The sequence below is a fragment of the Pseudorca crassidens genome, chromosome 1 (genome assembly GCF_039906515.1).
Source record: "Pseudorca crassidens isolate mPseCra1 chromosome 1, mPseCra1.hap1, whole genome shotgun sequence".
Classification (NCBI taxonomy): Eukaryota; Metazoa; Chordata; class Mammalia; order Artiodactyla; family Delphinidae; genus Pseudorca; species Pseudorca crassidens.
In genome coordinates, this window is record NC_090296.1 from 105,134,645 (window position 1) to 105,161,191 (window position 26,547).

General features: G+C 35.9%; 1 protein-coding gene across 1 annotated transcript in view; it reads right to left on the reverse strand.

Annotated features, from left to right (window-relative positions):
* Window positions 1-26,547, reverse strand: part of MNS1 (meiosis specific nuclear structural 1) — a 55,609-nt gene that overhangs the window by 4,751 nt on the left and 24,311 nt on the right. Inside the window, exons 4-8 of the mRNA XM_067747760.1 lie at window positions 21,132-21,234; window positions 18,222-18,451; window positions 17,070-17,286; window positions 16,861-16,968; window positions 2,040-2,297 (exon numbers count right to left, since the gene is read on the reverse strand). Coding sequence (XP_067603861.1) covers window positions 2,040-2,297; window positions 16,861-16,968; window positions 17,070-17,286; window positions 18,222-18,451; window positions 21,132-21,234 — 916 coding nt within the window. The remainder of the gene's footprint in view (window positions 1-2,039; window positions 2,298-16,860; window positions 16,969-17,069; window positions 17,287-18,221; window positions 18,452-21,131; window positions 21,235-26,547) is intronic.

The window sequence follows — 26,547 nt, forward strand, 5'->3', positions numbered from 1 at the left end:
ACTGCCTTCAGGATTTTTCAACTTGCGTTTCTATTTCAAACTCAGTATGACTAAAAATGAAGTCATTATATCTTTTTGCTCCAATTCAAAACAACAGCACTTGTATTCCTTGAGTTTCTCATGTTTGAAACTTTGAGAGTTATTTTGACTCCTTCCTCCATTCTACCTTATATGGTCCAAAATAATCATACAAGTCTCATCTATTCTTCCTTTAAAAATATTTAAACTCTACCCTTTCTCTCTCCTTCCACTGCTCTGTTAACCTATTCCAGGTCATCTCTTCACTCTTAAATTACTACTTTCTCCTCTTGTTAAACACCATATTATGATAACCAGTTTCTACTGTATCATGTCCAAACTCCTCTGCCTACTATTCAGGTTTCTCCATTTGATAATTCCATATGCTGCCAACTTGGAATAGCCTTCCTCTGTCTTCTTTTATTCATTTTGTATGTATTTCCAGATAAGTCCACATAGTTCTGTCGTAAAGGTATTGCACACTAGTAAATCCCACACTACCACATTCTACAAATGTTTACATTGTACATTTAAGAAATATATTCTTAATATAGTGCTATATATAGTTGAGTCTTGGGTATCTAGACCTTATTTTCTTTTGCTAGATTAGAAGCTACCAGAATGAGCTTTTATTTGTTTTGATTCCCTCACCAACACTCAGCAGAATGCCTAGCAGATCAGTGTCTGTTGATTATAAGAATATCTTGAGATTTCTTTTTGTCTACCCATGCAGGAAAGATCAGCATTATGATATTAATTTAATAATCCCAGCTCTGCCACTTACTTGCTGTGAAACCTTGGGCAATACATATAATCTCTATGCCTCAGTTTCCACATCTTTAAAATGGGGGTAGTAATAGTACCTAATTCACAGGGTTGAAAGTTAAAAGTTATTACTTTGCTTGTAATGAGTATAGAATAGTGAATGACATATGAAAATGCTCAGTAAATGTTAGTTATTATTACTACCACTTCTATTACTACTTAAAAATATTTGCCATATGCCTAATCTGTACTTTTCATATTTAGAGTTCTTTATCTTTTCAAAACACTTACACATTTTCTTATTTGGTTCTTAAAGTATTATTTCAGTTTTACGGATGAAACACAAATACACAAATCAATGTGTCCAAAGTCACAAACCTAGTTTCCTCACCAATTCTTAAATCCACATTTCCAACTAAGAAATCTTCCCCTGGGCCTCAAAATCAATGTGGACAAAATGGAATTATATACTCCCTCAAAATCTGTTTTTCTTTGTACATACACTTTCTGTAGCACATCACCACTCACTGAAGATGGAAGTATATAATAGCATTATTTATTAGTAGTAGCCTAATTCTTCTTTCAACTCTCCAGAACTAATTGGTCACCAAGCCCCATCAACTCTACCTTCCTAACATCTCACAGATGGATCCCTTCTCTGTTCACATGGGTTTTCATCACCTATCACTGGGATAACTATAATAACTTCCTTACTGATCTTCCTGTCTCTGGTCTTACTCCCCTCACATCTGTCCTCAACACTGCTACCTGAGTCATCCTTCCAAGTGCAGATCTTATCATGTAGCTTTCTTAATTCTTCAGTGGGTCTCCCTGGATAAAGTCCACCATTAGAATAGCAGCCAGGGCATTCATGATCTGTCTCCTCTCTGCCATACCAAGATGTCCATGTCTGTATAATTATCATCACATGCACTTGATATATCTTTATAATCATTGTTTTTAAGGTATTTTTCTTAAACACCACCAAAAACTCATAGATGATATGGACTTAGTCATATTTATCTTTGTGTTCTCAACACCAACCAATGTCTAACACACAGAAAGCATCAATAAATATTTTCTAGATTCATTGATTAACAAGTGGTCAGAAAATTTATATATCATATGATTAGTAAATGGATATCTAACATCTGGCACATAAACGGTTCTCAGTTAAATGTTTAGTGGATAAATAAATTAGCTGGTTGTTATTCAATGATAATTACCAAAAAAAAACCCAAAATACTTTTCCTTACTTTTTCTGCAAGGAACTGGTTGCGACGCTCTTCAATAAGTTTTTCCACAGCCCTCTTGTGTTCTAGTTGCTTCATTCTTTGCTTCTGAGCATTCATTAATTCTATTCGATCATCCTCAGCAAATTTCGCCAGCATAGCTTTTCTAAAGATCTCCTCTTCCTCTTTTGCAGCCTGAAGTACTAGTTCCTTCAAGGCCATTTGTTCCATAAAATTTTGCTTCAACTCCTTTTGCTTTCTCGATTTCTCTTCTGCTTCTTCCTAAATCACAATACATGTAAAAGTTAATTCAGTAACTATGTCTTTACAGCAGATTTATAAAGAGAGGGTAGGACAGAGTTTGATTAAGCTTAGTGTTACGATATGAAATAAAACTGAAAAATTAAGGCTTTTCAAGGTAACACTTGCCCCATCCTTTAAAAACTAATAGTTACACAAAGTACATGTTACCCTTGGATTGCCTCCTATTACTTATTTTAATTAATATATATTTACCACCTTGTTTCTGTAGTCAGAATTAACGCATTAACTTTGAAAATAGCTGATATAAAAAATTTTTGCATATCTCAGTTTATCAAATTTGTCATCTGTATAATTTGTACCAACTATGAATCATTCTAGAAACTTGTGTTCAAATCATTGATAAATATTTTTCAGAACAATAATCTAGCAATGACAATCAGAGTATTTCAGGGAAATTCAAATTTACTTGAAGCAGTTAAAGTCCTTTCCTACAAGGTTTAATTTCCCCAACATTTTATTATGAAAAATTTCAAAAAATACAAAGAATTTTACAGTCATCACCCATTTTTGCTGTATCATCTATCTATTCAATTAGGACCGATGTAAATTTGAATCATTTGCTAATCTAACAAACTTTGTTCAATTCTAATACAAGCTCCAGGTAGGCCAGAATCTTCAAAGCATTCAAAATATTGCCTTAACAACACCCAGATGGCCAAGGTTCTTACCTACAGATAAAACAAACTACAAGGGATTTACTATAGGCCATCAGGTGGCATACAGAACTTCCAGGAAGGCCAGGGAACCAAGCTGCCCTCACACTGCTCAAGTCCTATTATGGTAACTCTGACTGCTATCTCATTTTGCTCACTTCCATCTTCACACCTTGAAGTGGGGGTGATGACTGTTGGAGGTAACATAGTTCATATGAAGAATTCTAGCTAAAAGAAGAGAAATATAGTTTTAACTTTATAGTCTTTATAATAAAGACAAATGAATTTAAAACGGGGTAGGATGTGGTAGGAGTAGGAGTGGGTTTTAAGAGAGCCAATCTGCAGTATCAGTTACAGCAACTTTGTTCATTATATTGATCATTCAGCCTCTTTTTTTTCATTTATCCCTATCTAATCCTCTTTTCAAATCCTACCTCCATAGTCTTCTCTAATCACTCTAACTCAAACTTCTCTTTGTGAGCTCTTATACCATTTAATATTCCATCATTTAATTTTATTCCATATATACATGCCTCATCTCCTCACTAAAAATAAATTCATAGGTGGCATATCTTATATTCCTTTGGGATGCTGGGCACGTAGTGATTTTGTAATATATAGTTTGTGTTTATTTGCCATATATCTCATAGAAGTCAAAGGCTCACTGAAGGCAGAGATGCTGTGTCAGTTAGCTTTGAATTCCTCCAGAGCTTATCATAATACTTTGCACAGAGAAATTCAGTACATATTGAACTAAATGAACTGTTGACATGCCTGGCAACCATCTCCCATACAAATTTTAGTTTAATCCAATGGTGAAGACATCTGGCTAAAGAACAGGGAAGAGTTTGGCAAAACAACACACCATTTATTATGTTTTTTCAACCAGAAAAGTATTCATGTACTCTGATGTGTCTGGATCAGGATTATGTAGTTACATAATATGAACTGTATAATTTTCCATCCTTTTCTGTGTTCTAAAACCCATTATGTGGTTTGAGGAACAGCTGTTCACTGAAGGTTTGAAGTAATTTGCTGTAAAACTACTCTGAGGCTGGAAACTTTTTAGAGATATCTTAGTCTGGGTTCTCCTCTGAAAGCAGAGCCTTAAACAAGGACTTATATATAGATATTTTACTGGGGAGGGAATCTCAGTGGTGAGGGACAGAGTAAAACAAGGAAAGAAGAAAAGCCAACACAAGGGTACATCACTGAGCTGGTTACCGCCTCAGACAACTGAGGCTTAATCCTGCCAGGACCTTGTGAGGAATGCATGGAGCACCTTTTAGGACCTTCCCAAAGGCCGCCAGGCAGAGAAGAATTTATCCCTCAATTTCTGTCCACTGTTGGTTGAGGGATGCCCCAAAGGATGTTACCTCCCTGCCCCCACACACACCCCTGCACTTTAAGAAGCCGTCAGCACAGAGTCCGTCTGAGCCCTCACAACTGTTCCCCAAAGCTGTCACTGAAATCAGAGGTGAGACTGAGAAGATGTGAGGCAGGGCACAAAAGTCTTGTGATAGAGGAAATATCCTTAATAATCTTATTTTGTCTAGTTTTCCTACATTTTTTGAAATCACTGTATTTTTAATGCAGAAAATTATGCCATTGAGATTTTCATTTTATTAGTAGATAATTGAACAACTTTTCAGTATTTTTCTAATCTACTCTCTTTATAGACCCTTTATTCCTTCAAATTTTGTTTTCACCTTTTTTCTTTTTTATTACGTTTTTCCAGAGTAAAATCTTTTTCCTCCCAATATTAAGCAACTGGATTAATAAATGCTAATGTGTTCTCCTGATTTTTGGTTTATTTCTACTTGTATCTTTATTATTTCCTTCCATATTCTTGCCTCATACTTGAATTTATATTGTTTTCTCAGTTACTGAGTTGGGTGCTTACACAGTTTTTTCTAATATTTCTCATTTAATAATTAATTGCCTGATAGATTTTGATAGGTCATAATCTTATCCTCTGAATTTTGTGCAAATATCCTCTTCAACCAATAATAACTGAAAAGAAAGTTTTTAGATTTTCGGTTAGTAGTTTAAAATATTTGTTATTAATTTCTAGTGATGTTTAAACACGCTTTCCCCTTGTATTATTCCAGTAAATTTTCTTTGGCGATCTAACAACTTTTAAAGTTGCGTACTTCAGTACAACGTTACATGGAAGATTAAATGTTCATTCTGTTATACCTCCCTTGGTGATTATACCTTTTATCTGTGGTATCTGGGATTCATTTGATGTTCCACTTACCTAGTGATAACCCTGCCTACCTGCTTCCCATTTGGTCATATATGCCTGTTATGCCTTCCTCCATCATTTTATTCTTAATGCTTTTGGGGTTATTTGACATTAGGTATCTATAAGTGGATTACATTAAGATACTTTTTTTAAAAAACTGGACACATTTTATATTCTTACATGCAGTTAATTAAGGATTTACATGAAATAAGTATTGATATTTTACATGGTATCTATTTCCTCCTCATTAATGAAACAGTATCTAAAATAATGTTCCATTTTTATATAGCTGATAATATTACAAATAATAGTACTAATAGCTATAATATATTGTGTACTTGGCTATTCATATATCTAGTTTTACAAACTGTTCAAACTTTTGGGAATTCCCTGGTGGTCCAGTGGATGGGACTCCACACTGTCACTGCTTAGGGCATGGGTTCAATCCCTGGTCAAGGAACTAAGATCCTGCAAGCCATGCAGTGTGGCCAGAACAAACAAACAAACAAAGTGTTCAAACTTTTGGCTCATTTAAAAAAACTGGGGGGCTTCCCTGGTGGTGCAGTGGTTGGGAATCCACCTGCCGATGCAGGGGACATGGGTTCGAGCTCTGGTCCAGGAAGATCCCATATGCCGCAGAGCAGCTGAGCCCGTGCACCACAACTGCTAAGCCTGCGCTCTGGAGCTCGTGAGCCACAACTACTGAAGCCCATGCACCTGGAGCCTGTGCTCTGCAACAAGAGAAGCCACCGCAGTGAGAGGCCCACACACTGCAGTGAAGAGTGGCCCCTGCTCGCCGCAACTAGAAAGAAAGCCCGCGCACAGCAACAAAGACCCAATGCAGCCAAAAATAAATTAATTTTTTTTAAATGGGTTTTTTATATTTTTTATCAAGTTATGAGTGTTCTTTATATATTCTGGATAAAGGTTATTTGTAAGATATACATATAGGGAATATTTTCTCCCAAACTGTGGCTTGCATTTTCATTTTCCTAACCATGTTAAGAAATTATTAATTTTTAAAAAAAATTTATTTATTTTTTGGCTGCGTTTGGTCTTCATTGCTGCACGTGGGCTTTCTCTAGTTGCGGCAAGCGGGGCTACTCTTCTTAGTGGTGTGCATGCTTCTCATTGCGGTGGCTTCTCTTGTTGCAGAGCATGGGCTCTAGGCATGCAGGCTTCAGTAGTCGTGGCTCACGGGCTGTAGGCACGCAGGCTCAGTAGTTGTGGCACACGAGCTTAGCTGCTCCATGGCATGTGGGATCTTCCCGGACCAGGGATCGAGCCTGTGTCCCCTGCCTTGGCAGGCGGATTCTTAACCACTGCACCACGAGGGAAGTCCGGAAATTATTAATTTCAATGTAGCCAGTTTATAAATTTTTTTTATGCCTCATGACTTTTTTATCCTTCTAAAAAATTTTTGCCATTCTCAAGTTTATAACAACCTTCTCTTATGTCTTCGTCTAGAAATTTTTTAGTTTCAGTTTTTTTGTGTTATAGCATGATAGAATATAACAAGTGTTGGCAAGGATGTGCAGAAATTGGAACCCTCCTGCACTGGTAGTAGTAATGTACAATGGTGCAGCCTTTGTGGAAAAACAGTTGGGCACTTCCTCAAAAAAGTAAACACAGAATTACAATATGACTCAGCAATACCACTGCTAGGTATTTACCCAAAAGAATTTGAAAAAGATATTCAAACAAAAACTTGTACACAAATGTTCATAGCAGTAACATTCACGACAGTCAAAAAAAAGGTGTAAACAAACCAAATATCCATAAACTGTCAAATGGATAACAAAATGTTACATATCCATGCAATGGACTATTACTCAGCCAAAAAAAGGAATGAAATACTGCTACCTGCTACAAAATGGATAAACCTCCAAAATATTATTCTAAGGGGGAAAAAAATCCCAACACAAAAGATCACGTATTGTATGATCCCACTTATATGATATACCCAGAATAGCCAAATTCATAAAGACAGAAAGCAGATTAGTAGTTGCCAGGGTCTAGGAGAGCACAGAAAGGGCAGTGACTGCTTTATGCAGGTATCCTTTTGGGGTAATGAAAATGTTTTGGAACTAGACAGAGATAATGGTTGCACAATATTGTGAATGTACTAAATGCTGCTTTAAAATAGTTAAAGTAGTCAATTTTATGTTACATGAATTTTACCTTAATTAAAAAAAAACACTTTAAGGACAAACACACAAATCCACAAATATATGGTTAGAGTCATCAGCAATCCTCTCTCCACAACTGATATAACAACTAAATAGAAAATCAGCAAGGATATAGAAGAACTCAACAAAACTATCAATCAGTAGGATCTAATTGACATTTATAGAACATTTCACCCAAAATAGCAGAATACATATTCTTTTTAAATGTTCACAGAATTTAAAGCAAATAAAATCATATTGAGTGTGTTCTCTGATCACAATGGAATCAAACTAGAAATCAATAATTTAAAAAAAACACAAAAATTTCTGGACATTTGGGCACTAAGTAACACACTTTTAAGTAATCCATTGGTTAAAGAGGAAGTCTCAAGAAAATAAATACATCAGAGTTAATGCAAATGAAAACAAGACATCAAAACTTGTAAGATGAAACTGAAACAGTTTTGAGAGAAATTTATAGCACCAAATGCATACATTTTGTAAAATGCATTTATAGCATTAAGGGCATGCATGTAGGAAATGTCTCAAATCAATAATCTAAGCTAAAAACAAAACAAACAAAAAACTACATCTTAACCAACAAGGACCTACTGTATAGCACAGGGAACTATTCTCAATATCCTGTAATAACCTATAAGGAAAAAGAGTCTGAAAAAGAATTTTAAAATTAATAATAATCTAAGCTACTACACCTCAGGAACCCATAAAAAGGAAGCAGAAGGAAGTAAATGAAGAGCAGAAATCAGTGGAATTGAAAATAGAAAACCAATAGACAATATCAATTAGGCAAAATGCTGGCTCTCTTTAAAATATCAATGAAATTGAAACCATGAATCTCCTAGAAGGAAACACAGGGGGGTAAGTTCCTCTATATCAGTCTTGGCAATATTTTTTTTGTTATTTGACACCAAAAGCAAAAGAGACAAGTGGGATTACATCAAACTAAAAAGCTTCTGCACAGCGAAGAAAATCATCAACAAAATGAAAAGGCAACCTATGGAATGGGAGACAACATTTGCAAATCCTGTATCTGATAGGAGTTAATGTCCAAAATACATAAAGATGACATAAAATTTAACAGAAAAGAACAGAAAAACCCAATTAAAAAATGGGCAGAGTATCTGAACAGATTTTTTTTCCAAAGAAGATATACAAATAGCCAACAGGTACATGAAAAGGTACTCAACATCACTAAACATCAGGGAAATGCAAATCAAGATCACAATGAGATACCTGTTAGAATGGCTATCATCAAAAAAAACCTGAGAGATAATAAGAGTTGGGTGCGTATGTGGTAAAAAGGGAACCCTTATCACTGTGGGTGGAAATGTAAATTGGTAGCCAGTATAGAGGTTCCACAAAACATTAAAGATAGAACTATCATGTGATCCAGCAATCCCACTTCCAGGTATATATCCAAAGGAAATGAAAACAGGATCTTAACAAGGTATATGCACTCCCATGTTCATTGCAGTATTACTCACAATAGCAAAAATATGGAAACAACCTAATTGTCCATCAACATATGAATGGATAAAAAAATGTGGTACATCTATATAAAATGGAATATTATTCAGCCATAAAAAAGAATGAAATCCTGCTATTTTTGACAACATGGATGGGCCCTGAGGGCTTTATGCTAAGTGAAATGAGCTGGACAAAGAAAGACAAATATTGCATGGTAACACTTATGTGTGGAATCAAAAAAGAAAAAAAATGTCAAACTCATTGAAAGAGAAAGTTGAAAAGTGGTTGCCAGAGGCTGGCAGGCGGGGGAAATAGGAAGAGATTGGTAAAACGGTACAAATTTCTGGATCTAAAACAAATAAGGTCTGAGGATCTAGTGTAAAACATGGTGACTATAGTTGATAACACTTTCTTGTATAAATGAAATTTCCAAAGAGAGTAGAACTTAAAATATTCTCACACATAAAAAAACAAATCTGTTAAGTGACAGATGTGTAATTAACTAGATGGGGGGAATCTTTTTACAATGTAAATGTTTATCAAATCACCACAGTGTACACTTTAAATATCTTACAATTTTATGTGGCAATTATACCTCAAGAAAGCTGAAATTTAAAGAAAAATCAGATAAAATTAAATCCTAATGTAAGAGTGACCAAAAAAAGGAAGAAACAAACTATCAATACCAGAAATGAAACACTAGAGACTCTGCAGACATTAGAAGGATAATGGTACAAACTATTCTACACACCTAAGTTTGACAATTTAGACAAAATGGATCACTTCTTTGAAAAACACAAGTCACCAAAACTCACCAAATATGAAATAAGATAATTTGAATAACTCTATTCAGTAACTAATAAGAATATTGAGGGGATGAGACAAGATGGTGGGGTAGTAGGACTTGAGCTCACCTCCTCTCATGAAAATACCAAAATTACAACTAACTGCTGAACAACCATCGACAAAAAAGACTGGAACCTACCATACAAGATGTTCTACATCCAAAGACAAAGAAGAAGCCACAACTAGACGGTACGAAGAGTGCTTTCATGATATAATCAAATCCCATACCTGCGAGGTGGGTGACATGCAAACTGGAAAATAATTATATCGCAGAGGTTCTCCCACAGGAGTGAGAGTTCTGAGCCCCACGTCAGGCTCCCCAGCCTGAGGGTCTGGCGTTGGGAGGAGGGACAAGTGTACACGGAACATTCTCCAGGATAGATCACAAGCTAAGCCACAAAGGAAGCCTCAGTCAATTTAAGTAAATTGAAATCATATCAAGCATCTTTTCTGACCACAGTGCTATAAGATTAGAAATCAACTACAAGGACTTCCCTGGTGGCGCAATGGTTAAGAATCCACCTGACAATGCAGGGGACACGGGTTAGAGCCCTGGTCTGGGAAGATCCCACATGCCATGGAGCAACTAAGCCCGTGTGCCACAAATACTGAGCCTGCATGCCACGACTACTGAAGCCCGCACGCCTAGAGCCCATGCTCCACAACAAAGAGAAGCCACCACAATGAGAAACCTGTGTACCACATCGAATAGTAACCCGTGCTTGCCACAACTACAGAAAGCCCGTGCTTAGCAACAAAGACCCAATGCAGCCAAAAATAAATTTTAAAATTTATAAATTAAAAAAAATCAACTACAAGAAAAAAACTGTAAAAAACACAAACATATGGAGGCTAAACTATGTATTACTGAACAACTGATGGATCACTGAAGAAATCAAAGAGTAAATCAAAACATACCTAGAAACAAATGAAAATGAAACCTCAATGATCCAAAACCTATGGGATGCAGCAAAAGCAGTTCTAAGAGGGAAGTTTATAGCAATACAATCTTAACTCAGGAAACAAGAAAAATCCCAAATAAACCACTTACCATTACACCTAAAGCAACTAGAGAAAGAAAAACAGACAACACCCAAAGTTAGTAGAAGGAAAGAAATCATAAACATCAGAACAGAAATAAATGAAACAGGGATGAAGGAAACAATAGAAAAGGTCAATGAAACTAAAAGCTGGTTCTTTGAAAAGATAAACAAAATTGATAAACCTTTAGCCAGACTCATCAAGAAAAAAAGGGAGAGGGCTCAAATCAATAAAATTAGAAATGGAAACGGAAAAGTTACAATGGACACCACAGAAATACAAAGGATCATAAGAGACTACTACAAGCAACTATACACCAATAAAATGGATAACCTAGAAAAAACGGACAAATTCTTAGAAAGGTACAACTTTCCAAGACTGAACCAGGAAGAAATAGAAAATATTGAGTTGGCCAAAAAGTTCATTCAGGTTTTCCTGTAACATTTCATGGAAAAACCCAAACGAACCTTTTGGCCAACCCAATACGAACAGACCTATCACAAGTACTGAAATTGAAACTGTGATTAAAAATCTTCCAACAAAAAAAAGCCCAGGACCAGAACTCCAGCAAACACAGCTGAATTCCAGCAAACATTTAGAGAAGAGATAACACCTATCCTTCTGAAACTCTTCCAAAAATTGCAGAGGAAGGAAACACTCCCAAACTCATTCTATGAGGCCACCATCACCCTGATACCAAAACCAGACAAAGATACCACAAAAAAGAAAATTACAGTCCAATATCTCTGATGAACACAGACGCAAATATCCTCAACAGAATACTAGCAAGCTAAATCCAACAATACATTAAAAGGATCATACACCATGATCCAGTGGGATTTATCCCAGAGATGCAAGGATTTTTCGATATCTGCAAGCAAATCAATCAGTGTGATACACCACATTAACAAATTGAAGAATAAAAACCATATGCCCATCTCAATAGTTGCAGAAAAAGCTTTTGAAAATATTCAACACCCTTTCATGATAAAAACTCTTCAGAAAGTGGGAATAGAGGGAACATACCTCCACATAATAAAGGCCATATATGACAAACCCACAGCAAACATCCTTCTCAACGGTGAAAAGCTGAAAGCATTTTCTCTAAGATCAGGAACAAGACAAGGATGTACACTGTCATCACTATAATTCAACATATTTTTGGAAGTCCTAACATGCAATCAGAGAAGAAAAAGAAACAGAAGGAATCCAAATTGGAAAAGATGAAGTAAAACTGTCACTGTTTGCAGATGACATGCTACTATACATAGAAAATCCTAAAGATGCTACCAGAAAACTACTAGAGCTCAACAATGAATTCGGTAAAGTTGCAGGATACAAGGTTAATACACAGAAATCTCTTACATTTCTACACAATAACAATGAAAGATCAGATAGAGAAACTAAGAAAACTATTCCATTTACCATTGCATCAAAAAGAATAAATTACCTGAGAATAAACCCACCTAAGGAGGCAAAAGACCCTTACTCTGAAGAGTATAAAGTACTGATAAAAGAAATCAAAGATGACACAAACAGATAGACAGATATACCATGCTCTTGGATTGGAAGAATCGATATTGTTAAAATGATTATACTACAAAAGGCAACCTACAGATTCAATGCAATCCCTGTCAAATTACCAATGGCATTTTTCATAGAACAAAAAATTTCACAATTCGTATAGAAACACAAAAGACCCCAAATAGCCAAAGCAATCCTGAGAAAGAAAAACAGAGCTGGAGGAATCATGCTCCCTGACTTCAGATTATACTATAAAGCCTCAGTCATGAACACAGTATGGTAGGGCTTCCCTGGTGGCGCACTGGTTAAGAATCTGCCTGCCAATGCAAGGGACACAGATTCGAGCCCTGGTCTGGGAAGATCCCACATGCCGTGAGCAACTAAGCCCATGCGCCACAACTGCTAGCCTGCGCTCTAGAGCCCGTGTGCCACAACTACTGAGCCCACGTGCCACAACTACTGAAGCCCACGTACCTAGAGCCCATGCTCCACAACTGTAGAAGCCACCACAGTGAGAAGCCCGCTCACCACAACAAAGAGTAGCCCCTGCTTGCCGCAACTAGAGAAAGCTCACGTGCAGCAATGAAGACCTAATGCAGCCAAAAAAAACAAACAAACAAAAAACAGTATGGTACTTGCACAAAAACAGAAATATAGATCAATGGAATAGGATAGAAAGCCCAGAAATAAACCCATGCACCTATGGTCAATTAATCTATGACAAAGGAGGCAAGAATATACAATGGAGAAAAGACAGTCTCTTCAATAAGTGGTGGTGGGAAAACTGGACAGCTACAAGTAAAAGAATGAAATTAGAACATTCTCTAATACCATACACAAAAATAAACTCAAAATGGATTAAAGACCTAAATGTAAGACCAGATACTAGAAAACTCTTAAAAGGAAAACATAGGCAGAACACTCTTTGACATAAATTGTAGCAATATCTTTTTTGATCCACCTCTAAGAGTAATGGAAATAAAAACAAAAATAAACGAATGAGACCTAATGAAACTTAAAAGCTTTTGAACAGCAAAGGAAGCCATAAACAAAATGAAAAGACAACCCACAGAATGGGAGAAAATATTTGGAAATAATGCAACTGACAAGGGCTTACTCTCTAAAGTATACAAACAGCTCATACAGTTCAATATCAAAAAAACAAACAACCCAATCAAAAAATGGGCAGAAGATCTAAAGAGACATTTCTCCAAAGAAGACATACAGATGGCCAAAAAGCACACAAAAACATGCTCAACATCACTAAAACTACAATGAGATATCACACCACATTGGTCAGAAGGGCCATCATCAAAAAGTCTACAACAATAAATGCCAGAGTGGGTGTGGAAAAAAGGGAACCCTCCTACACTGTTGGTGGGAATGTAAATTGGTACAACCACTATGGAGAATGGTATGGAGGTTCTCTAAAAAACGAAAAATAGAGCTACCATTTGACTCAGCAATCCCACTCCTGGGCATATATCCAGAGAAAATCATAATTCGAAAAGATACATGCAGCCCAGAGTTCACTGCAGCACTATTTACAGTAGCCAAAACATGGAAGCAACCTAAATGTCCATCAACAGAGGAATGGATAAAGAAGATGTGGTACGTATATACAATGGAATATTACTCAGCCATAAAAAAGAATGAAATAATGCCATTTCCAGCAACATGGATGGACCTAGATATTATCATACTAAATGAAGTCAGAGAGAGAAAGATAAATATCATATGATATCACTTATATGTGGAATCTAAAAAACAATAGAAATGAACTTACTTACAAAACAGAGACTCACAGCCTTCGAAAACAAATCTATGGTTACCAAAGGGGAAAGGTGGGGGGGAGTGATAAATTAGGCGTTTGGGATTAACATACACACACCACTATATATAAAATAGATAATCAACAAGGACCTACTGTATAGCACAGGGAACTCTCAATATTCTATAATAACCTATATGGTAAAAGAATCAGGAAAAGAATGGATATATGTATAACTGAATCACTTTGCTGTACACCTAAAAGTAACACAATATTATAAATCAACTATACTCCAATATAAAATAAAAACTTTAAAATAAATAAATATACAATAAAATATTGAATTAATATTTTAAAACTCTCAAAAAATAAAACTCCTAGCCTAGATAGTTTCACTGGAAAATTCTACCAAATGTTTAAAGAATTAACACCAATTCTAAACAATCTCTTCTAGAAAATAGAAGGAAATACTTCTCCATTCATTTTATGAAGACAGTATTACCCTGACACCAGTATAAAAAATGAAAACTAAAAACCAATATTCCTCATGAATATGGATGCAAAAATCCTTAACACATTATTAGGAAACTAAAATCCAGTCATATATTATAAGAAGTATACACCATGACCAAGTGAGATTTATTCCAGTGATGCAAGGTTGTTCAGTAACCCCCCAAAATCAATCAATGCAATCAACCAGGCTAAAGAAGAAAAAGTACATGGTCATATCAATAGATGTAGAAAAAGCATTTGAAAAAATTCAACACCCTTCATGACAAAAATCTTCAGAAAAACAGTGATAGGAGAAAAAGTCCTCAACTTTATAAAGAGCATCTACAAAAAAAAACTACAATTAACAGAATGCTTTTCCCCTGATAGATAACAAAGAAAGGTGATGTCTACTCTCATCACTTTTATTCAACATAGTGCTAGCCAGTGCTGAGTTTTAGCCAGTACAATAAGGCAAAAAAAGTAAATAAAAGGTATATAGATAAGAAAGCAAGAAATAAAACTGTCCCTGTTTGCAGAGGACATGACTATGTATGGAAAAACAAACAAACCAACTCCTACAGCTACTAAGTGAATTCAGCAAGGTCATGAGACGCAAGATAAACATTAAAAAAGTCAATTCACTAGCAATGAGTATGTGGACAATGATACTAAAACTTAAATTCCATTTACAATCACTCAAAAAACTGAAATACTTAGATGTAAATCTAACAAAACATGTACAGGATTTGTAAGCTGAAAACTATAAAACATTGATGAAAAAATTCAAAGATCATCTAAATAGACTTGACTCTTGAACAACACAGGGGTTAATCCACAAAATTTAGTCAGCTCTTTATATCCACAGTTGCTCTATATCTGTGGAATCAACCAACCATGGACTGTGTAAATAGTAGTATTTACTACTGAAAAATATCTGAAGATAAGTGGACTCACACAATTCAAACCCGTGTTGTTCAAGGGGCAACTGTAAGTGGAGAGTCATTCTGTGTTCATGGACTGGAAGACTCAATATAATGAATATGTCAATTTTCCCCAAATTGATATTCAGACTTAATATAATTCCTATCAAATTCCCCAATGACTATTTGTAGATACAGACAAGATTATCCTGCATGTCCGGAGCCTGTGCTCTGCAACGGGAGAGGCCACAACAGTGAGAGGCCCGCGTACCGCAAAAACAACAACCACAAAAAAAACTGTGGTACTGCTGAAGGGATAGACACATAGATCAACAGACAAAATAAAGATCCCAGGAATATACACACAAATATGCTCAACTGTGTTTTAAACAAAGGTACAAAAGCAACTCAATGTAAGAGAGAAAACCTTTTCAACAAATAGTGTGGAACAACTGGACACAGAGAAGCAAAAATGAAACCTGACCTAACTCTCATAGCTTATAAACAAAAATTAACTGAAAATGAAACCTTTTAGGGAAAAAAAGGAGAAATTCTTCAGGATGTAGGCAAAGACTTCCTAGAATTGATACCAAGGTATGATCCATAAAAACAGAAACTGATAAATTGGACTTCACAGAAATTGAAAACATTTACTTGGAAAACGACTTTGTTAAGAGGATGAAAAGACAAGCTATAGACTGAGTGAAAATATTTGTAAAACACACACCTGACAAAGGACTAGTACCTAGAATACATAAAGAACTCTTAAAATTCTACAATAAGTGAACAAAAAACACCCATTTAGAAAACTGACAAATCTTGATTTGTTGATATTATTGTTCAACACTATATTCCATGGTTTTCTGACTACTTATTTTATATAGTAATGAGAAGTATTGAAACATTCAAATATAAATAATTATGGATTTATTTCTCCTTTCAGTTTTTCCAGTTTTGCTGCATGTATTTTGAAGTTTTACTTAGGTTCACACACCTTTAGGGCTATTACATCCTCTACATGAATTTAGCCTATTCATCATGATTTCTACTCTAACATGCTCTTGTTTGGTGTTGGTATGGTATATCTTTCTCCATCCTTTTGCTTTTAAACCATATGTGTCTTCATATTTAAATTATGTTCCTTTGTAGATAATATACTTGCATCATGCTTTTGATGCACTTTGTGAACTGCTGCCTGGGTCTAGCATTTTTACCCATCCTAAAAATCTCTTTTAACTGTAGTGTTTATACTATTTACATATAAGGTAATGATCAATATGGTTAGGTTTAAATCTATTATCTTTCTACTGCTTCATCTCAAAATGATACTCTTCTCTATGTTAATCATTCCTTCAATTTCCAAAACTTACTTTTAGTTTCTTCCTATGTATTTCTGCTTGTTCTTCCTGGTATAATTCCTGTTGCACTTGTTCTAAATCTTCACGTTGTCGCAGCATTTCTTCCAATCTCTGAGTCAGCTATTAAATTTTAAAAAAACACACAAACATGTAAAGGAATCAAATTCTATGACAAATATTTCAGAATTTCTCCAGTGTTAAAGAAATGGTTATTTTAATACCATATTCTGAAGCTGTAGCCTTTTTTCTTCACCTTCTTGAACTTTTGCCATCCGATCTTCTTCTCTTTGTTGCTGCATCTTGGCAAACTCTATGATTTTTCTGTTTTCTTCTTCCATTTCCTCATGTTTCTTTTTTCTCCAGAGAGCCTGCTCTTTCTTAAAGTCTTCTATATACCTTCGAATTGTATTCATTTTTTCTAACTTTTGTTGTCTTTCCCTAAAAAGCAATAGTGAATGCAGTTGTATAGTAACAGAAATAATAATAAAATATCAAAAAATGTAAGTATCATTTCCTTCAGTTGATAATGATGTGGAGAAAAATGGCTTCCCTATTTACAATTTTTTCATTCTTTCATGCAACAAACATTTTGAGTGTTTACTATGTGCCACTAAATATAACAACAGATATGAATTTTCTCTGAGTCAACTACTACTATGCCTCTTCTCTAACCTATTATGATGTTTTATGCATCTCACTTCAGAAAGGCCACCACCTGTTTATATATGTTTCACAGCACTCTACACTTTAGCTGTCTACCAGGGAAACTGAACAGAAAACAAATTCTCTTGATATGGGCTTACTTAAGAAAATCAAAGTTTAGCCATTGTCAATAAGTATTTCTTAACTATCAGACAATTAATTATCATGCTAACAAAGATAAGTAAGACTTGGGGGCTTCCCTGGTGGTACAGTGGTTGGGAGTCCGCCTGCCAATGTGGGGGACACGTGTTCGAGCCCTGGTCCAGGAAGATCGCACATGTCGCGGAGCAACTAGACCCATGTGCCACAACTACTGAGCCTGCGCTCTAGAGCCCGCTAGCCACAACTACTAAAGCCCGCACACCTAGAGCCTGTGCTCCGCCACAAGAGAAGCCACTGCAATGAGAATCCTGCGCACCACAACAAAGAGTAGCCCCGGCTCGCCGCAACTAGAGGAAGCTGGCACACAGCAACAAAGACCCGACACAGCCATGAAGAAAGAAAGAAAGAAATTTATAAAAAAAGAGAAGACTTGGTCTCAGTTTATGTGATAACATTTACTGGAACTTACCATGTACTGGGCACTGTTTAGGTGATTTCCTCTTCATGACAAGCCTGAGATAAATCTAATGTAAATGTTTAGGCATGTAAGAAAGTTGGGATAAACTTACAATTGATCTTCTTCATAGATTTTCCTAACAATTTCATCAATCATGAGTTTCTCTTTCAGCAGTTGCTCATAAGCTTCCTGCTTCTTCTTTCCTTGTTCTTCAAGTTGTTTCTCTAAGTCACGATTGTACTGTGCTTTTACTTTGTTTCGTTTTTCCTCCACAGCATTCTCTTCCTTTATTAATCTCTCGTGTTCTTCCATCATAGTTTTGGCAATTTCAGCATCACGTTTCTGTTATTAAAACAAAATTCATCTTTCCACTTTCAAATCTGAGCACAGTAGGATAGAATACTTTTAGCAGATGGAATTGAATACTATAAAGCCTGTTATATAAAATATTATGTAACTGTGTAGGTAAAAAGCAAAGGTAAGTCACTGTCACCTGAAGGGTTTGAATGATGAGTCAAACCCTAAAGAGGCTTTCCTATTCCTTCAAGTAGCTCTCTCAGGGCAATAAGGAGAATAAACTCCACATTTGAAAAACAGTAAGTAAAATTAGAAGTGCTTTGTTAACAACTATGTTAACTGCCAGAGCAGTAGTCATCTTTTTCATCTATTTAAAAGTTGATGTAGGCAATTTTCACAAATTTTAGCTCCACTGGGTATTGGCTGCTATTTAGAGTAAGGACAGTACTATCTTTTTTATACAGGTCTGCTATTAAATAGCTCTGAGCAGCTCTTAAGTTTCTCTCAGCCTAAATTTTCTTTCCTGCTACTGGCCTTTGAAGTCTCCTCTTTCTCATTTATTAAAGGCCCCTGGTAATCACTTTAATTTAATAAAAGGGTCACATATGTCACTGTGCCTGTTTTCTTAGGTTTTAATTCACTCATTCAAGACAATTCCTTCTGAGTTAGACACAACCCTGCTTCTTGAATGGGTTAACCTCCTTACTTGTTTTGAGCATTTTGAAATCATTTAACAAAATGTTTTAAAGTAAATATATTAGGGCACTTTAAAAAAATCATCCTTGGGCTTCCCTGGTGGTGCAGTGGTTGAGAGTCCGCCTGCCGATGCAGGGGACACGTGTTCGTGCCCCAGTCCGGGAAGCTCCCACATGCCGCGGAGTGGCTGGGCCCGTGAGCCATGGCTGCTGAGCCTGCGCGTCCAGAGCCTGTGCTCCACAACGGGAGAGGCCACAACAGTGAGAGGCCCGCGTACCTCAAAAAAAAAAAAAAAAAGTCATCCTTTACCATTAGGATCACATCCCAAATGCTAGAATGGCTAGCAGCATCAAACATAAAAGAAGAAACAGAATGAATGCTAATGCCATTCCTGATCTAATTGATGCCTTTAACATATACACTGTTAATATGACTTGACCAAAATTCTTTCTTTCCTTCTCTTTTCTTAGCACATGTTGTACTAGGCTCTATAGAAAAAATATGACAAGACAAAAACATGTATGTACAAATTATCACACACTTATAGAAGTACAATGTTCTCATTTCACAGATAAGAAAATTAAGGCTGAGAGAGCGAGCCAAAACTAGCACCTAAATATCCTGACACCTAGTCAAGTCCTAGGAGTATTTGACTTTAATTTTTGTGGATCAATTTTATTTAGAAAATAACAGCAATTCTTTCAACAGCCAGAATAAATATCTACAACTGCCTCGAATAATCTCAATTATCAAAATAATTAAACTGCAATCTACTGGTCAAATAGTACATTGTTTATGTTCTACTTTATTTTTTAAAGGGTAGAGTATGGCTCATGAAGTGAAGTCTCCTTACCCTCTCCTACCACCTGTCACACCAAAGGTTATCATGTTAACAGCATGCTGTACAACCCACCAGACTTCTTCTATACTAACACACATGCACACACACATTTCACTATGGCCAGCATCTGTTCTTATTTGAAGCCTGTATAACACTGCACTGGTCAAGTATTTTGATATCACCCCTCTAATTCTATGTGTGTGTGAACATGTGTGTTGATATACAGAACACATATGTGTGTGTATATACATGCACACACAGATGCTGATATACACATACATACATGTACAAGTTTTAAAAAATGTACTGTGAAATGTATTATTCTCCAAATTTTTTTGCAACTTGCTTTTTTTCCTTTTAACATATAATATATTCTGGCCAACTTTAAAAGCCAAACTATTTCCCTTTACCTCTTTCTCTTTAATAGCCGTATAACATCTTTGAAAGGGATCTAGGAGAGGGGGAACTCTGCTATCAAAATGCTCTACAAAGTAATAGAGAAATGAGAGAAGGGAACTTAAAAGACTGTGTAACATTGCAATCAGACCTTTTCATCTATGTCTAGCCTTTATGAGTGACAACGAGAGCTCAAGTGATGACGTACACCCTGCTTTTAAGTGTTAATAAACCCTATTTTATATTATACTGTGCAACACTACTGCTGCATGTGTCTGAAACTCCTTTGCCCAAGAGTAACTATTACCAGTAATGCACAGTAGGTCAGGAGTAAGAAAAGAGGATAAAAATAGAGGAAAACATGAGAAGAAAAGATTGATATTTATGAAACAGAAAAGTTTCCTGCTTATAGTTTATTTTTTAAAACATTTTAAAAATTAAAAATTTAGTAACATTCTAAAATACACTGATTATGCTAACAACTTGTATTGGTTTGTCAGAGAATAATCAGTTAGAGACCATCAAGAATGCTGGGAGTTACTGAATATAGCTGTTCATTCTAAGCATCAACCTAATTCCTTGTGTCTCTGAAAGGTTCTACTATTAAATTACACAAAGCTCAATATCCATAATTTCTTACACCTTAAGGATCTGCAAAGTATAAAAGTATTTGAGAAATCTAACAGTGTAAATTCTGTATAGAATGTAACAATTTTCCAAAAATTGGTCTATTTTTGGTTTTCTAAATGAAGCTAAAAATATGGAAAACATAATGACCAGAAACATGATTACCATTTGCTCATATTTGATGGCATCCTTTTCAGCAATCTGAGCTGCTCTTTCTTTACTCATGTAAGCTGCTTTTAATTTCTTCTCCAATTCTCTGAGCTCAATACTGTTTTAAAAAAGACAGAAATTTAAATTCGAGGACCATGTATCTCTTACCATTTTAAAAATAATATGTATCTGCAATTTAAATGAATTTTTTTCTAAATGCATAAAAGATATTTACATTATTTTTAAAATATTTTGAAAAAATACCCCTTTCTCCATTCATCCCAAGAAAAATCAGAATGCATGTGAAAAGAGACATTGTAATTAATTTTTCTAGACAAAACAACACTTTTATTTTCAATAATCATCACTAAAAATCTTTCTGCCAGTGCCTGGCTCAGAAAAGGTGCTATATCAATATAGGTTAAAATTTCTGTCCAGTTACCAGTACTATTAGGCTAAAAGAATAACTATAGTGGAGAGGTTTAAACCTATACAAGTTACTTAAATTTTGTACCTTGGTTTTGCTATCTGTAAAAGGTGTAGTTTTGGCAATTAAATAAGTTAATGTGTATAACAGCAGACACTCTACTACATATGGTAACTATTTTTTGATGATGATGAAGAGGGAGTAACATGGGCAAATTTAGGTCACTTCTCTGGGCTTGTTTACTTATCTGTTAAAAAAAATGGGGATTGGCGTCAGATAATCTCTGAATTACTTTTTAATCTATCACTCTCCTAAATTTAATGAAAACAATATGCCATACAAAAATTTTTATTTTACTGTGCCAGTCATAATTCTGAATATGACAGAATATGAGAATTCTGAGTTGGAAGGGCCCTGAGATGTCACCAAGATGTACATGTTAATTCTTACTGGAACAAAGAGGCACTCACCTACCTATAAACTCAACTTACAAGTACCCCCTACCTACAAAGAAACAATCATAAGGGGTAAGGGAAGAGAGATATTCCTGGTATTATGGTGTGGGTCCTTCTTGCCCTTACCATTGTAGGTGCAAATGTATATGACACAAGATTACCTTCTTACATAAAAAGTGTTAGAAACGAGGATTAAGTTTCTAGGTTAGTCTACATATTTTATTCCACTAAGAGTTTGAGATACATTTACAAAGATTTTTGTTAGAGTTGGGTACTAATGATTATGCACCAATATACAAACCCAATCAATTTATAATATTGTCTCTACAAAAAAATGTGCATTAAGTTGCAAACAACCAACATTCAAATAAACGACCTTCATTTGAAGGACAAGGGCACCCATACCCATTGGATATACACCTAGAAGTGAAATTTCTGAGTCACAGGGTAGGCTGTGTTCAAATTGAGTAGATAATGGCAGTTTTCCAAAGCTTAGTCAGATTTACACTCTCATAAACAGTGTCTAAGCACTTGCACCACTCCACACCCTCAGCAACACTTTCGTCTTTTCATAGATTTTAACCATTCTTTTGGGGGATGTAATTTATCACTGGGGTTTTAATTTATGTTTCCCAACTACTAATGGAACTGAGACCTCTTCATATGTTGACTCATTTGTATAACTTCTATGAAGTTCTTGTTTAATATTTAAAAAAATATTTTCATTCTTATACTAGTTTGTCTACTTCTTATTGTTGCATAGAAGTCTTTTAAAATTTATTTATTTACTTATTATTTTTGGCTGCGTTAGGTCTTCGTTGCTGCACGCCAGCTTTCTCTAGTTGCATCGAGCGGGGGCTACTCTTCGTTACAGTGCACAGGCTTCTCACCGCGGTGGCTTCTCTTGTTGCGGAGCACAGGCTCTAGGCACGCAGGCTTCAGTAGTTGTGCAAGCAGACTTCAGCAGTTGTGCACGCAGGCTCAGTAGCTGTGGCTCGCGGGCTCTAGAGCACAGGCTCAGTAGTTGTAGCACACAGGCTTAGCTGCTCCACGGCATGTGGGATCTTTCTGGACCAGGGCTGAAACCCATGTCCCCTGCATTTGCAGGCGGATTCCCAACCACTGTACCACCAGAGAAGCCCAAAAGTTCTTTATATATTCCGGATACAAGTCTCTTGTTGGTTATATGCATCGCAAATACCTCCTTCCAGTCTGCAGTTACTCTCACAGTGGTTTCTTCAGATGAAGAGTATTCTAATCCACCAATCTTTTTCTTCATTGTCAGTAACTTTTGTGTCATGTTTCAAGAAATGTTGCCCGCCCCACAGACATAAATACATTTTCTTGTATTAGTCTCTCAAAGCTTTGTTATTTCACCATTAACTTTTAGACGATAATCCTCCAGGAATTGATTTTTATGTGTGGTGTGAGGTAGAAATCAAGTTCATTTTCTTCCATATGGATATCTAATTGATACAGTATCATTTTTTTTAAATGTCTATTTCTGAATGCCCTGCAGTGATTCTAAAATGTATATGGAAATGCAAAGTAGGAATGGCTAAAACAATCTTTTTTTTTTTTTTTTTTTTTTTTTTTGCGGTACATGGGCCTCTCACCGTTGTGGCCTCTCCCGCTGCTGAGCAGAGGCTCCGGAAGCACAGGCTCAGCAGCCATGGCTCACCGGCCCAGCCACTCCGCCGGCATGTGGGATCCTCCCAGACTGGGGCACGAACCCGTGTCCCCTGCAACGGCAGGCGGACTCTCAACCACTGCGCCACCAGGGAAGCCCTAAAACAATCTTTAAGAAGACCAAAATTGGAGACTTCTTCAGGATATGAATACTTATTATAAAGCCACAATATTTAAGATAGTGTAGTTTTAGCACAGGATGAACAAATGGATCAATGAAATAGACTAGAGCAGCTCTTCTCAACTACAAGTTTTAAGCCCTAATGCCCTTAAGCATCTATTATGTGCAGTGAATTAACTTGGTTCCTCTGGATCTAAAATAATACCAGCTATATACTGTCTTTGAGAAAATTAAAAATACAATCACTCAACTTTCTGTGACACTTGCTTCTCTTATGGAACCCCAGTTGCGGAAGGATGGGATAGAAAAATGCAAAAACAGATGCATGCACATATGCACACTTATTTTATGACAAAACTGGCACTGCAGAGCCAGTTTCCCTTTCTACTACTGCTAGTCAGTTTGGTAAATGTGCTATTTAGTAATTTACCTAAATTTTCAAATTTGCATAAATTGTTCACAATATCCTGCTATGACCTACAGTGATCTCCCATTTGTACGATCTACAGTTATATCACACTATCTATTCCTAGAATTGGTTATTTGTACATTCTCTTTTACAGTTATATATTCCTGCCAGGGACTATCAATTTTATTGGCCTTTTTAAAGGGACAATTTTTGGCTTTGTTGATTCTACTTTATGTCTACATTCTAAATTGCTCATTTCTGACCTTATCTTTATCCTACATTATTTTTTAATCACTCCAGATGGGAATTTTCTCTTTGTTTTCAAATAATTCCAGATGGAGTCTTCTTTTCTAATAGTCATTTTAGATTATAAGCTATCCTCAAGGAATAGCTTTAGCTATTTATGGGACAAGTTCTGGAGGGTTTTTAATCCTAGAATTTTTTTCTTGTAAAATATATATAACAAAAATTTGTCATTTTAACCATTTTTAAGTGTACAATTCAGTGGTGTTAATTACATTCATAATGCTCGGCAACTATCAACACTATTTCCAAACTTTTTTTCCAAAAAGAAATGCTGTACCCATGTAAGCAATAACTCCCCATTCCTCCCTTCCCTGCTAATTTACTTTTTGTCTCTGCAAATCTGTCCCTAGATATTTCAAGTAAGTGGAATTATACAGTCTTTATCCTTTTGTTTCTGGCTTACTTCACTTAGGATAATGCTTTTCAAGGTTCAACCATATTGCAGCATGTATGAGAGCTTCATTCCCTTTTATACCTGAATAATATTCTACTGTATGTATATGCCACGATTTGTTTATCTACTCATCTGCTGATAGACCCTTAGGTGGCTTCTACCTCTTGGCTATTGTGAATAATGTTGCATTGAACATTGGCGTACAACTATCTGATTGAGTCCCTGTTTTCAATTTTTCAATTCTTTTGAGCGTACACCTAAGGGTGGAATTGCTGGACCACATGGTAATTCTGTTTAACTTTTAGAGGAACTGCCAAACTGTCTTCCACAGTGCACCATTTTACATTCCTACCAACAATGTCTGAGGTTTCCAATTTGTCCACATCTTCACCAACACTTATTTTCCATTGTTTTTATTACAGCTATCCTACCAGGTGTGAAATGGTATCTGCTTGTGGTTTTGATTTGCATTTCCCTAATAACAAATGTTGAGTACTTTTTCATGTGCTATTGCCCACTGTCTGTCTGCTTTGGAGAAATCTTTAAGTACCAGGCCCATTTTTGAATTGGGTTGTTTGTCTTTTGTTGTTGAACTGTAGGCATCCTTTATATATTATGGAAATTAAATCTTACCAGAGATACAATTTGCTTTTCTGGCCTGAGTTCTGAATTAGGAGAAACACAGATAAGCACATTGTGTCAGTCCTTCAGGTAGCTCCCAGGTAGGTTAGAATATACAGACACAATAATTTGCAAATAAGATCTGCTCTTCTTCCTCCAGAACCAGGGCCTGGTACTCTATGGGCTGCTGTCCTCAAGACTGCCTCATAGCTGGGAGGGGATGGAGCAAGGAAAAGTAAAAACACTAAAGACTTTGCTTCCATTGCTAAGTTGCCTTTTTCTTGTTTGAGCATGCAGTTGGTTGCTATAAAACTTTGTTGTTCAGAGTTCTTACAAAGTTGATTCTGACAGTTTCTGCTAGTTTGACTGGGAGGACAGGAACTTGGAGCTGCCTACTACACCATTTCTCAGATGTCACTCCAATCTTACAACCATTACTATGTGGCATTTTCATTATCATTCAGTTAAAAATACTTTCTAATTTCAATTCTGATTGCTCCTTTAGCCTGGGGTTATTTAGAAGTACATTTTAAAATATCTAAATATACAAAGATTGTCTAGTTTTTTGGGGTCTTTTTGTTACTGTATATCTAGTTTAACTCCACTGTGGTCAGAGAACATACTATGTATGAAATAAATGTGTTAAAAATCTGTTGTATTTGTTCTGGCATAACAAATGGTCTGTTTTCATAAATGGTTCAAACATGTTTATTATAACTACCAATATAGTTGGGTTACATTTACAATCTTAATATATTCTTTCTATTTGTCTTACCTGTTCTGTGTTCTCTCTTCTCTTCTTTTTGTCTCTATGTTTGGAGTCCCCAAGACCACCCCCACACTGGGTTCCATCACTCACTCAGAGGACTCACAGGACTTAGTATATAGTCATACTCATGCATATGATTTATCACAGTGAAATACAGAGCAAAATCGACAAGGAAAAAAAGCATGTCGGCAAAGTCTAGAGGAAATCAGCTGCAAGTTTCCAAAAGTCCTCTCCCAGTGG